Raw genomic sequence first — 14,664 nt, 5'->3', positions numbered from 1 at the left:
TATTGTTGTTCAGGTAAAAGCTTACAGAGCAAATTAGTTTCTCCTTCAACAATTTATACACAGCTTGTTTCGTGACACTGGTTTATTCCTATATTCTCTAGAGTTTTCTTTACTGCATACTAGCCAATCCCTTGCCACCCTACTCAACCATGTTCCAGTTAAGAATCCTATGTTCCAATTACCAGATGGTTTCCCTTTCTTGATTGGCTCAGGTTGATATATCCATTACACTATGAACGCAACATTTTGGTAATTTTCTCCTATCTATCTTCCAGATCATTTCTTCTCTCACGAGCTGTTTCTAACCTGTTTCTCCAGTAGAATGCTTAGCCTATTTGTTGAATTAAAAAATTTCAGTATCTGTACTTTCCACTTCTAATGTTATACATAATTCTTTCTTGTATTGTCATTCTCTTTTTGGATCACAGACTACCCTTTTTTCTTTTGTTCCTCATTCTTTTATAATCATTTAAAAATGTATTATTTTCTATTTCATTGATTTATTATCTGAGGTTCTTAGGGGTTCATCTTGCTCTTAGCTGTATATGCTAACATTCAATCATGGTCAACTGTTCCTTATATATTTTATTTTTTCCTTACCCTCCCCCCCCAAAAAATTTCTTTGTTGTCACTGAATATATACAGCAAAACATACACCCATTCAACAGTTACCATGTGTACCATTTAGTGACATTAATTACATTCTTTGAGTTGTGCAGCCATTCTCGCTCTCCTTTTCTGAGTCGTTCCTCCTCCATTAACATAAACACACCGCCCCCTGAAATTCCTAGTTAATAATCTTTTTAGCTGTTGTTGTCTATTTGGTCCTTATAGGTAGTTCTTAAAAGAGCACAATGATCAAGACAGATCATTTTTACTAGTTATGCTAAACTATTGTTTGGTTTTAAGATTTCAGGGGATATTTTTGGTTTAAGGTTTAAAGATTATCTCAAAGCTGTTCCTGATATATTTTTAAATATTGGGATTTTGGGCTCATTTAAGGAGGGCTTTATCTCCAGGACTCAAGTATAGTCTGGATTGAAGTTGTTTCATCCAGAGTTCTTTTTCTTTTTTCTCTTTTTTGCATTTTCCCCAGGGGTATTACCAGCCTGGGATGCCTCTTTATATTACATTTTTGACTTGAGGGTTCCTGGACCATGTAGATGAAGTATAAGAATAAAATCATAAACCCATGAGAAGACAGGCTGATAGTTATGAATCCTCAGTGGAGACAATTTTTATTTTCCTACTCAAAGGCCATGCTGAAATAAATTTTTCATTTCCCTGTTTGACAGAAGATACTGCCCTTTGAGGGTCTTGGCTTTGTAAGGGATTTTAGTTCTAACTGCCTACATACTCACCTAAGCCTCACCTCTTGTCCTCATATAAGCACCAATATTCAAGTCCCGTGGCCACCAAAACCAGCAAACCCTAACTGACTGCTGTTGCATCGTCAAGGCTTTTACCATACGCTCAGAAACATTACAGAAATTTCTCATCTCCTTTCCACCCTTTCACAGATTATTTTCTGAATTATCATCCAACTCTTTTTTCCCCCTCTGACGTTCTGTAAGTAGAGCACGTGGAAATATGCTTTAGCACCTCAGAGAATTCCTCGAAGCTCCACCCTCTAGGTCAAACCTCTTTATGTAAGAAGTTTCCATCTGTTGCTGGGTACCTGTAGTATCTACTTCTTATTCTGCTAAGAGTCTCTGGGATTTTGCCCCCACGATACTGTATTTCTTAGTTCCGAATCAGTGCTACACACGAGTAAGTCCCATTCCATCCACATATCCAAACCAGGCTCTAGCTTTTGGGGAGGGGAGGCAAATTCTGAAGGGTTATTTGGGCTGCTTCTCAACCCAAGTTGATCATTTACTTAGCTAATCTTTGGAGGAACAGAAAAATTATTATAATGAAAACAAACAAAGGAAAATGCCAACAAAGAAACAACAATAACTGAGGGTTTGAAAGATGACACAAAGCATACCTCTATATCATCTTTAAAGACAGCTGGGGCAGGTTTGTATTCCGGATCTTCCCCATCCCTGTTAAAACACCAACAAATGCCCTAAGTATTGTGACGGACTTAAGGTTTCTCCTGACAGGACAAACAAATAGAGTCCTGATGGAAGGATTTTTCAGTTTGTTTTAAAGGCTAGACCAAAGTCCCCGTTCTGTAGCCAGAGAAGCCCAAATCACAATATGAAAACTGTTACATGGCAGGTAAGACTAAAGCAGTTCAAGTTCACTTTTAAATATGGTATTAATAACATTAACATAATCTCTTACGGTGACAAAAAGACAATAAAGGCCTTAGAACAGCATCACATTTACCTGTATGTGTAATATCCTTGGCCTTTCTTTTTCCCTTTTGTGCCCCTAGAACATTATAGCCTTAATAGCCATGACATACTTGCTACAGTGAGAAAATGAGGGGTTTATCAAAAGAAAGGGTGTCCCCAGGGCAGCTCCATCTGCTTGCTGGTTGATCATACTCTGCGAGACTAGTGCTAACTTAAAAAAAAAAAAACAAACAACTTACTAAGGTATAATTAGCTCTTTTAAATTTAAACTCCATTTCTCTTACTATCATATTACTTCAAGATAACCATCACTGATACAGAACGTGCTGATGTTGAGAAGAAGTTAGAGATACACAGAGAGTCCAGGACTCTGAAATGCACATACCCATCCATGTAATCATTTGCTCTCTGTTCAGCGGCAACTGCTTTCTCATCAGGTTTCCCCACTCTTTCCAAGAAGCACAATGCTGGGTCTGCTCGAATAGTGTTATATTTTTCATAACCTGGAAGGATCGCCAATTACAAAAGTAAAAAGGATAAAAAGAAAAACGATGTATCAATATTAAAAAAAATACCAAACCCGCTGCTGTCGACTTGATTCCAATTCACAGCAACCCTATAAGCATTCCTCAAATATATGGTGGATGATATTCCTGGACTAATGGAGTCATATGTTAAAATGATATAGGTTAAATGTGTTTTCAAGAAATAATCACAAACGTTATATAATCTAGAAATGTGTGTATTTTAAAATCAGGTTAAATTTACAAGTTAATATTAAAAAATAGCAAAAGCTGAATATATACTCCAGGTAGGAAAGGGTAACTTATGTGACTACTTACATCCTGGAGGGACAGGTCACGTACCCTGCCCTCTCATGAGGAAATGCAGTGGCAGTATATGCTTTTAACACAGATACAACACCACGAGCGCTACCAGAACACAGCTCTAAGCAGGAGTCACTGAACTGAGAACTACTTGAATTATACTGCACACAGAAGGAATCTTACCTACCTCACTTCTTACTTACCGTGTTTAAAAACTCCAATAAGGAGTGATTTATCAGCATCAAAATCCCACCACTCAGCAGGAACTTCTGAGTGGTCTGGCTCTGGGACCCAAACATCAATGTCACTTAAAAAAATAAAATCATGATATGTCATTATGAATTATTATAAAAAAGTAAAAGAGGGCGTAAAATTCTACCTAGCTTCTAAAGCTCTATGATTTTTTAGAAAAGGAGGTTAAGGCTTTATTTTCATATTTTGGTATTATTTTCCACAATTACCATGATTTAAAATTATAAAATTGTACAGTACGAGCACAAGACACCATAAAATGTACTAATAAATATACTTAAGCTCGACAGAAGAAGTAAGTTTCAACAAGGTTTACTGTGTAATTTTCTTAAGGGACTCATATTCTTTCTAGTGATTTTCTTTAGAAATAGAAAACGGTTCTATTTCAAAGTAGGATCTTACATCAGCAAAAAACTAGGTAAAAATGACCTGTTTCAAAAACTTCATTTTGTATGTGAGGGAACTGAAGCCCTAAAAGGGGAACTGAGTTGCTTTACGATACAAGGCAAGTTATGGCTTTTTATTGCTAAGAATATCACGCTGAAAAATTAAACATCACCTTAAGTAAAGGGAAACAGCAAGTTTCTCATTCGTAATTTAAACATTCAAAATGCTATTTTAACACTGTATGTAAGTAATGTCATTCTCAAACAACCACAAAATGAAAATGTAATAAAGTAGTAAAAACTATCATATTAAATCCATAATGCTTTGGTAATATGGCTGTTTTCATAGTATGAGATAGCTCTAGCACCTGTAATTTTGTAATTTGGCAAGGATTAATTCCCTAAGTTTGGTGAACTTTGCTGCTTCTAAATTTCACTGACTTCAACTTTGCTTCTTCTAAATTTCACTAAGGAGCCATCTCATATGCAATTTTATGATTATATAATTTTGTTTCATCGTGTTACTGAAAAAGATACACAAACATGTTATTTAACTTACCTTGCATCAACGCCATCAAATACTTTTTGACACTCATTTCCAATGACTTCTTGCTTTAGATAATACAGCATCCTCACACGAAGCAAAACCCTGAAAATGAAGGAAAATAAAAGGCACAGAGACATGAACCCTTAGGAAAAAAATTCACCCATGGGGTTAAAATTAGGGTGTAAATTGTATACAGAATTTTTATAACAACAGTAATTACTTCTGATGAAATCAATCTCGTTACTACCATACATTTAAAGCAAGTTTCTCTAAAATCCTCACAATCATTGTTTTATTTCTCTAGGACACAAGGGGTACGATGATTTGCTTTAGGACACCCTGTAAGGTTAAGATTAGAACTGGTTCTAGACTATGCTGTGTCTGTACTCAAAATTGGCATGCTTTAACATTGTTAATAAATTCAGAAAAGTAAACTTTTATAGAACTGTATTAAAAATACCCTACTACCTACTTATTACAATGGTGTTTTATATGTTTTTTATAGCCTTCATCTTGAAGTAGCTGCTCAGGATTATATTTTCGAAGCCATTCTGCTTTTTGTATATCAAATGAGCTTGTTTGAGTTTTCACCTTCTTCCCTTTACGACCTCTGGGTACCGGAGCTGACAGGCCTGTTAAAATGAGAAGGACACGTGAAATCAGGAATAATTTGTGGGAAGAGCTACAATTTGAAATACTTTATAGGCCTTTGATAGGATGCTAGATTCATATAGCCACTTTTAACAGCAAATTAAAGTTTTTATGAAAATTTAAAATGTATACCTGTTTCTTAAACTTTAATATGCATACTAATCACTGGTAGAGACTTGTTCAAATGCAGATCCTGAATCAGTAAGTCTGCATTTCTAAGCAGCTTCCAGATGTTGCTGTTGCTGATCCACAGACCCCACAGACCATACTTTATACAGTGAGGATGCATATATTCTGTAACTCCACAATTCATTTCTTGATATTGACATTAGTGAAACATTTACTTACGTGTACAAGGAGGGATGTACTAGGTTCTTCACCTCTACCTGTTTTTTAATTGTCTAAAGCTGGAAACTACCTTAAAAAAAAAAACAACCAAACCTTTTGCAACCAAGCTGATTCTGACTCTTAGTGACTCTACAGGACAGAGTAGAACTGCCCCCATAGGTTCTCCAAGGCTGTAATCTTTACAGAAGCAGACTGCCACATCTTTCTACTGCACAATGGCTGATGGGTTCAAACTGTCAACCTTACGGTTAGCAGCAGAGCACTTAACCACTGTGCCACGAGGGTTCCTTGTGGAAATGACCTAAATGCCCATTATTAAAGGACATGTTAAATATATTATGGCGTAGCCATACTATAGAATACTAAGCAGGATATTAAAAAAATGAGACAAATTTTACAAGTGTTTTACAGATTCCTTTGTTTCCTTAAACACAGATAGAAGGACGTCTAAGACATACTATTGGGTCAATAGCTTGCAAACCAATGTATTTAGTCAGTAACAAATACGTAAAGCCCACCAAACCAGTAACACGGGTATTTTCTGAAGCTGGAATGTGAATTGGGAGGTGGAAGTTAACATTATCTGTAATGCTTTAATTTTTTTTTGAGAATATGTTAAATACTACCTATACAAACTTTAAAAGAAAACAGTGTTCTTACCTAGATGATTCTGCAGCTCCCTTGTTTGGCCATCTTCAGTTGGAGTAATGAGATCCCATATGAACCCTTTAATTTTCTCATCTCCTCGGTAGTGAACAAGGCAATATGCTAAGAGGGCTCGGCAAATTATCTCAACATCATGCTCATTCAGCTGCCTTTTAAAACGACCGTGAGAGAGAATCTCTCTCCATCGGCCCCACCTAGTTAAAAAAAAAAAAAAGATATATGCACATTAATACAGAGTTGAGTTCTAAAGAAAAATATAACTCATGGATAAAACCCCTGAAAAACGGCAAAAACACATTTTGTCATTAATATGATTTGCCTAATGAAGCTTTTTCCCCCCAAGAGTAAAATGCAAAGCCATAGCACAGTAATTTCCAGTATATTTTATTCAGTAACATTCTCCACTTTGTATTACTAAACATGCAAATATGAGAACAACTAGGCATTGACTTTGGGGATACATTTCTAATTTAAACTCTTAAGGATATCCCAGCATTCTGCTATGAAATTTAAACAGAAATTTAGACTACTCTTAAGTAGATGTTATTCATCAGAAACAAAATAAAAATATACTAGAAAACAGTATAGGTTTTCTGAGACTTTAGATATCAGACTACTATAGTATACTGAATATAATACTGAAAATACCATGGCCTGGCAAAAGAATGAACAAATCTGTCTCGGAAGAAGTACAACCAGAATGCTCCTTAGAAGCACGCATGGCAAGACTACATCTCACATACTTTGGACATGTTATCAGGAGGGATGAGTCCCTGGAGAAGGACATCATGCTTGGTAAAGTAGAAAGAGGGTCAGCAAAAAAAGAGGAAGACCCTAAATGAGATGTTTTGACACAGTGGCTTCAACAATAGGCTCAAGCATAAAAAAAATAGTTACCCATAAACTAGCAGATTTTTCTCTACTCTAAAGCATTCAGTTCTTCCATAGCCATTGGAACGGTCACATGGTCTCCGGAGTTTGGGCTTCTCATCTCCTTCACTTTCAGCTTCAGATAACTCAGCCAATTCATCTTTTGTGGCACTAAAGGGTCTTGTTTGCTTCCTAATTCTTGGAGTGTCAATAACCAAGCTGTTCTGTAAAATATAACAGCTATTACATGAAGATTCTTTTATGATTTTACCTATAACAATGTTTTATATTTTTCCTTTTGAAACTGCACAAATAAAATAATTACAGACAGCCAGAAGAAGAGAAATTTCTAACAGTTCTGCCAACTCACCAAACCAACTGAAAAATGTGTATGCTTCTAACAAATCTTAGTATAATACATGTGTAATTTTACAACTTTACAGGCATAGGATAAATATCTGGTATTTTGCCTTATTATTAATATAAAACTTGCTATAATGCCACAACAAACATATTTAAAACTAAATTTATGCAAGTAACTGTCCTTAACTAATTAATTTATAATTTACTTTGTTTCCAAATTTTAAAATAAATGTTTGTGATCTAAGTCTATTCTAAAGATAAAGCCCAAAGAAGGAAAACATCCAGAAATGGAAATACTGGCCAAAGGGCATGAATATTTTTTAGACCTAGAAGCATGTAGTTTCAGTGCTTTCCAAAAGAGTTATGCTAAACATAAACTGATTTTCTTCTATTTTTATACTTCAATTTAAATAAAGAAATTAAAAAAATTTTTATCACAAATTGGAGTTTACTTGGCTTAGAGTACCTTATTACAAGGTGTGGCTCTATTGCTTCTCCGGGTACTAACCCAGTATCTTAATAATCATTTACTAAATAACCCTCCTTCTCTAATACTATTTTCATATTAAAGTCTTATTTTTTCTGTTCTTCCCACTCTACTCTTTGCTCTTCATCTTTCATTACCATTAGTTAACTCATACTTGGGTTATAGCTTTCAGTATCACTACAGAAATTATACTGTTTCCTTATATTTTAATATTTTAAACATATAGTAAGTAATGCTAGCCTGTCTTCATCATACTTTATTTTCAGAAAATTCTTTATTATTTTTCACAATGCATGTATTTAAAAAAACATAATTGCACAAGTATTAAATCACTATATGTTTATTTATAAAATCCTTACCTCTTTAAGATAACCTACAAGGGCCTATGGATTTGATTCTTGTCTATGTTCTCTGACCTTACCTATGACCACTCTCACTAACTCCTGACATCCTGCCACAATACCTTGTTTGTTTCTGGAATACACTAAGCTCATTTCCACTCGAAGACTTTTGTATTTCTTGTTTCCTCTGCCTGGGAAGCTTTCCCCTATGTCTTTATATTTCTGGTTTCTCATCATTCAAGTCTTAGCACAAATGTCACCTCAGAGTGACTTCCGTTGACCACTTTATCTAATGCTATATCCACTCCTGCAGGCGTTCTCTGCCATCTCACTCTTAATTTCTTCACTATCTGAAAGTTGCATACATATTTACTTACTGCTTATTATCTGTCTTACCCATCAGGATATAAGTTCTATAAAAGCAGGGATTTGTCTGGTTTGTTCATCATTTAGCCCTAATACAAGAATGGTCTGGCTCATAGTGTGCTCTTGTTGGATCCACACACACACAAATGTATATTAGTGTGTGTGTTACCAATATATACTTTAGAAAAATCCTAAGTATTATTTGGCATCTCCCTCTCTCTTAAATTTTCAGTAACTACATGTCTTGGAGCTCACTGTGCATCACTACGTAAGTGTCTACATCATTATTTCTAATTACTGCACCAGACAGCATGATGTGCCATTCCTCCACTGCAGAGGATTTAGTTTCTGGATTTTTGCTAGCGCAATGCTGCAATGAATGTCATTATGCAACGTATCACAGCAAATTTTAGAAATATTTTGCCCGTTTATATGAAAAAAATTATTAATATTTTGATTTGGGTTGCTTTAAATCTACAAAGCTTCTGCTATAGACTAACTTGGTTACAATGTTCAAATTATGTGGGTTTTTCTTTCTCACTGACAAATCTCCCAATTAAATCTGGAATTTCACTTTATTAACGTCCTATACATCTCTCTTTGGAGCCCTGGTAGTGCAGTGGTTAAGAGCTCGGCTGTTAACCAAAAGGTTGGCAGTTTGAATCCATCAGCTGCTCCTTGGAAACCCTATGAGGCTACTATGAGTCAGAATCAACTTGATGGAAATGGGTTTTTTTTTTCCAAACATCTTTCCACAGATATATTCTTAAATTTCCTTTACCTTTTTCCTACTGAAGTAGACCTCCTCTTGCATTATATTTTCTACCTCTTTTATTACCTATATTTAAGGGAGGCTAGAAAATATATTTATCTTCTATCCAATTCATTTACTAAACTCACTTACGAATTTTAAGTGTTTTGCAGATTCCTGTGCCTTTTTAGACACATAAAGGTATCTTTTAACAAATACTGTTTTTAGAACTACCTTTTCAAATTTACTTGCTTCATACAGAATTACATATGTTTCTAAAATACATCAAATAACGATTAAAGATGACAGTGGTTTTATTCCTGCCAAATGTAAAGCTTTACATTTTTAAAGGCCATGTATCAAAACATGGGATGCAACAGTGCTTAATAGAACACTGCTTTAATCATTTAGCTGTGATTTTGATAGTGGGTAAAGCTCACAAGGCTGGATTCCCACACAATTATTAGACAGGTGTCCTAGAAGATGAATAGTTATATTATCATGATGACTTTCATGAATTCAATTTTAGCTCCCCAATCCCTTTTTTCTTTAGATCTAAGGGAAGTCTTAAAGGAAGTACCTTAAAATTCACTTTCTTAACTGCTTTTTCTTCCTTTTGTATTTGCCTAATGGGATCTGACACTGAATACCTGATACCAAGAAAACAAAGCAAAAGAGCCAAAAGTATATAACCCATGATCTTGAAGACATTTTTAAAAACTAAAAAAGCAACTCTATGAGAGTAGTATTAAATTGAAGCAGTGCCTGATCACTCTACTACTCCAAAATGTACTTATGCAGACATTTATTTCATTAACTGATAACTAAACACTTTTAAATATTACCAAAGCATACTCCCTAAAAGATAATATTTTTTTTTTTTTTAAGGAAAAGAAATACTTACTCTGCCACTGATGGCATCTATATCTATTTCTGCCTTTTTAGCCCATTTCTGCCAGAAGTTGGGATCATCTAAGGAAATATCTGTCCGGTTCCCAGAGGCCACAAAACTTGCCTGAAATACATAAAGTAATTTTCAAGAAGTTTTGAAGCTTAGAGGAAAAAAATCTATCAAAGCTTATTTCAGAGGCAATCCTCTCACACTGACCATGGAATAGCATACATACATACATTCAAAGGCTACTTCGAGAGCAAGGGTTTGAAACAAAGCACTGCACCTTTTAAGGCAAACAGCTTAGTATCAACACAGGCTAGGAGGATAGAAATAGAGCTAAGTCAGTCATGACTATTGGCTAACTCTCAAACTTTTGGTAAGCAAGGATCAAGCCTCCTTATTGGCCAGAAAATGACACAGGACAGAGATATGCTTTCTAAAGATACCAGATGAATACTGAGGTATTAGGTTAAAACAAGAATTTAAAATCTTTCTGTACTATACAGTTCCATTTTCTGGTATACTTGTCTTTTATTTCCATCACCTTTAAACAGATACATCTCCTTAAGAAAATGCAATGTAGGATACAGTAAATGAAGAAAAATAAATCCCTGTCTTTAAAATAAAAACAGCAAAGAACAACACTTTTTTCAAATATACTGCATAACTATTTTAAGAGAATATAGGGAAGCAAAAGAAGAAAAGAGAAATACTTTTTTTCTTAAATCCTGTAGAAATTATAAAAATTTTAGTTAGAAGAAACTTTAGGTCAGGTAGTTCAAAACTATAATTTGTGAGCTAATAACCATTATTTTTAATGTTAAGTTCCTGAAAGTAGATACACTAAGTTAAAGTGCTTTATACAAACGAAAGAAGCAGTGAAAACACAAATGCTTTCACAGAAAAAAAAAGTGCTCAGAACATGCATGCCAAATCTCGTACCAATGAATGGAATATGGTTAAATAAAATGATTTTCAGAGAAGAACATAACTGGTAAATGATTTTAAGACAATGCCTAGTGACTTTCATTAAATTTTTTTCTTAGGGGAATTTAAAAATGCAGAAAATTACACATTTTAAAAGATACTAAAATTATTCAAAGAAAACAGGGCATTTATGACATTCATAATACTTGGAAGCTTGAATACTGGGTAACTGATGACATTAAAGAATTGCTGTTAATTTTACTTTTAAATGTGACATATTATGGTTATGCTTAAAAACATTTTTATCTTTAGCGATACACAGGAAAACAGTATATAATGATATAGAGATGATATGATATATAGACAATATGATATCTGAGATTTGCTTCAAAATAATATGAAAGATGAGTGGGGTAATGATTAAAGAAGTCTAGCATGAGTTGATAGTTCAAGCTGGTTTCAGTATCTATTTGGTCTGCATTTATATTTTGCAAATTATGAAACTTCTAAACAATGGCTAAGAACAATATTAAAATCCTAAATTCCTCTTGCTGAGCGTTAAGATTCTGGTCATGATATTGCTTATTAAATAGTAAGTACATTCATTCCATCTAGCATTCTTCTGAGGGTGGTTTATGAAAATATTTTTATATAGCAAGTGTTTAAATATTATAAGTGAATAAAAATATGAATTATGCTAGTATATTTATAAAACAGAAGAAGTAACATAAATAAAGGCTTTAATGAAATGAATTTAAATTCTTTTGGGGGGTTTGCTCTAAATAGCTTAATACTACTAAACTACTTAGATTTAACAATTTTTAAATTTCTCCTAAATGATGAGTGTGGTAAATTGAATAATGGTTCCCAAAGATATCCAGGTCCCAATCCCTGGAACCTTGTGAATGTTTCTTTATATGACAAAAGAGACTACGAGACTTTGCAGATGTGAGTAAATGAAGGACAATGAAATGGGGAGATTATCCTGGATTACCTATGGGGGCCCTAAATGTATTCACAAGTGTCCTTATACAAGGCGGAGGGAGATCTGACTACAGAAGGAAAAAGGCCACGTGATGACAAAAGCAGAAATTGGAGTAATATGGCCACAAGCCAAAGAATGCAGGCAGCCTTAGAAGCTGGAAGAGACTAGGAAGGGATTTTCCCCTGGAAGCTCCAGAAGGGGCCCGTTCTGCCAGCACCTTGACTTGAGTCCTGTAAGGCTCATTTCAGATTTCTGACCTCTAGAACAGGTAGGAGGATAAACCCGTGTTGTTTTAAATCACTCAGTTTGCAGTGATTTGTTAGAGAGACAAAAGGAAACTAATAAGACTCATCTTATGATAAACCACATATAAAAATTCATTGCTACCTTGAAGGAGCAAAGTTTGATAAAATAAAAACTAGACAGCCATCATCATTTGAATAAAAGTAAGTATATTATGACAACTCATGTTCATATGAATGCGTATCTATGAGAGAGAGACAACTGTGAGGCCAAAGTGATCCTTTAATTATGAGGGGCCTTCATCTTATTAACTGAGAAATGGATTTCTCATAACTGAGGGTATACAAAAGCCTCACTTTTAAATCTTTTTCAGTATAAACTCAACAATTTTCAGGAACAGTAAAAAGTTCACCAAATTAAGTTCATAAGGTTTTTTATTTTGTATTGTGGTTTCAATGGTACATACCTCTCAAGATTTAACAACCTAGAGAATGAGCTTCACAAAAATTGAAGAACATTTAAAATGAAAAGCCATTAAACAGAAAAAAAGGTAACTTGTTATTTGAAATACCTTCCCTGCCATGAACTAAGCTTCATGATTAGCTTTTGTTACGTTTGTTATAAATTTATTTTCCAACTAAAAACTTTTTAAAATTCTAAATAATTTAAGACACAGTTATTAACTGACAAATAATCTATTTTCAAGATGAATGGCACAATTCTCTAGGATTGTGACAACAGATAAAATCCTACGAAAATAAAATACCTGTTGTGAAAGAGAGCACCAAATGTAGGGTTACTGACTGTTTCCAAATGTTAAATTCTAATATCCTAGCTCTCCCCAAAAATCTTCTTTCTCAAAATGTAGCCCTCCTTTTATTATTTTCAAGAGAAGACTTTTAAATGGTGAAATCCATCTTCCTACAACAGAAAGTAGCAAATGTAGAAGGAGGAAAACGTAGAAAGGAAGCAAAGTAGAAAAACCTCGATGAATCAGTACACAACACCGAAATTAAAAAAAACAAAAACAAAAAAAATCTTCAGATGAATGCAAGATACAGATTTACCATTAAAAAAGGAATATAAAGTCAGTAAACTTTTTACGTTTTCTCCAAAGAGGGTAGATGAGGAGGACAGACATTTATTAATGCCTCCTCTTAGGACACTAATTTATTCCCCCAAATTAGATTTTAATATTAACTGAAATAAGAAATTCATTCTTTTCTTTTAGTACTTTAAATTACTACAAGTTAATGTAAGATGACAACCTTCTACATAATTACTTATGTTTTTCTCTGACTTGGGCATCCATGTTCTTTTGATTTCAAATCTACTCTGGTTAATATTTACAACTATTTCTAGTTATTACCCTTATTCCATTTCACTAGGATGTGAAGGGTACACATGAAATTTGGTATCAGAGATCAGGAAAAGAGTGTTATCTACAACTTTTGAGTTAATTCAGTATATTTGAACATTAAGTAGAAGTTTCTGCAAATTATGAGTAGATTAAGAGACAGCTAAATTTGATCAGCAGTGAAGATGTGAACATTGATGGCATATTTGTACAACAGTACTCACTGATACCTTGGCAAATGTTGACCCCCGTCCTTCTGATTCAATTGTAATAGTTTTTGTACGACGTTGTAAAATCTGATCAATATCCTCTTCACAGAATTTAGAGCCTTCATCTTCTTCCTCCATAATGGCACCATACGCACCTCTTCGCAGCAGGTCTTCTATTTCTTTTTTAGAAAGCTGTTGAATCTGAAAACAAAATTATTTTGGTAACAATCATTTTTTAAAAAGTTCATAAAATGAGAAAATATCAGTAAAAAATGTCAAGGGACCAAAGAGGTAATGCTTAAACTGCACTTGGGATTTGGGATGCAAATAAAATTCTCTGAAAGAATAAGAGGTGACATTGTTCACTCTTCTTCACTGAGTCTTTAAGAATTACTCATATGCCTAAAATGGCTTCAGTAAAACAAAGCCTACGGGGCCAGAAACCTACCCAGATTGTTTTTAGTAATAGGATTCAAATACCGTAGCAATAACAAGATATAAGAATCTTGACGGAAAAAAATGTCAAAAGAAAAAAAACCCATCATTTATAATAAGAAAAAGCCAATGCTAATAGTTTTGGTACTAAAAAATAATTTATGGAAATAATGCAAAAAATTACACAAGTTTTGTTTTATTTTATTATGCCATAATACATGTCTTAAAAAGAATGCAAAGAATTTCTATTTTTTAAACACATTCTTAGAACTCACAAGCATGGAGCTGGACAGACAGGACATGTTTTAAAAGTATTAAGTAAGCACAGCTCTATTTAGAAATTGCTTCCTATCATAAAAAAGTATTATTCAGTGTGGTACAAAATTAAATGACACACTTCCCAAGGTAAAATTAAATGTACAGGAAAAAAAAAAATACTCCAAGTGAAAAAG

The 14,664-nt window shown here is 34.0% G+C and overlaps 1 protein-coding gene across 13 annotated transcripts in view; it reads right to left on the bottom strand.

The window, feature by feature from the left end:
* Nucleotides 1–14,664, bottom strand: part of CHD9 (chromodomain helicase DNA binding protein 9) — a 227,689-nt gene that overhangs the window by 40,758 nt on the left and 172,267 nt on the right. For all 13 annotated transcript variants that reach the window (XM_049864852.1, XM_049864853.1, XM_049864858.1 and 10 more), the window contains 9 exons: nucleotides 13,799–13,978; nucleotides 10,066–10,176; nucleotides 6,881–7,077; nucleotides 5,978–6,177; nucleotides 4,791–4,950; nucleotides 4,331–4,420; nucleotides 3,337–3,440; nucleotides 2,692–2,809; nucleotides 1,991–2,048 (listed from right to left, as the gene is read on the bottom strand). In XM_049864852.1, the coding sequence (XP_049720809.1) occupies nucleotides 1,991–2,048; nucleotides 2,692–2,809; nucleotides 3,337–3,440; nucleotides 4,331–4,420; nucleotides 4,791–4,950; nucleotides 5,978–6,177; nucleotides 6,881–7,077; nucleotides 10,066–10,176; nucleotides 13,799–13,978 (1,218 nt within the window). The remainder of the gene's footprint in view (nucleotides 1–1,990; nucleotides 2,049–2,691; nucleotides 2,810–3,336; nucleotides 3,441–4,330; nucleotides 4,421–4,790; nucleotides 4,951–5,977; nucleotides 6,178–6,880; nucleotides 7,078–10,065; nucleotides 10,177–13,798; nucleotides 13,979–14,664) is intronic.

This window comes from Elephas maximus, chromosome 21 (assembly GCF_024166365.1).
Source record: "Elephas maximus indicus isolate mEleMax1 chromosome 21, mEleMax1 primary haplotype, whole genome shotgun sequence".
Classification (NCBI taxonomy): domain Eukaryota; kingdom Metazoa; phylum Chordata; class Mammalia; order Proboscidea; family Elephantidae; genus Elephas; species Elephas maximus.
This window is presented reverse-complemented; position numbering and strand designations above follow the sequence as displayed.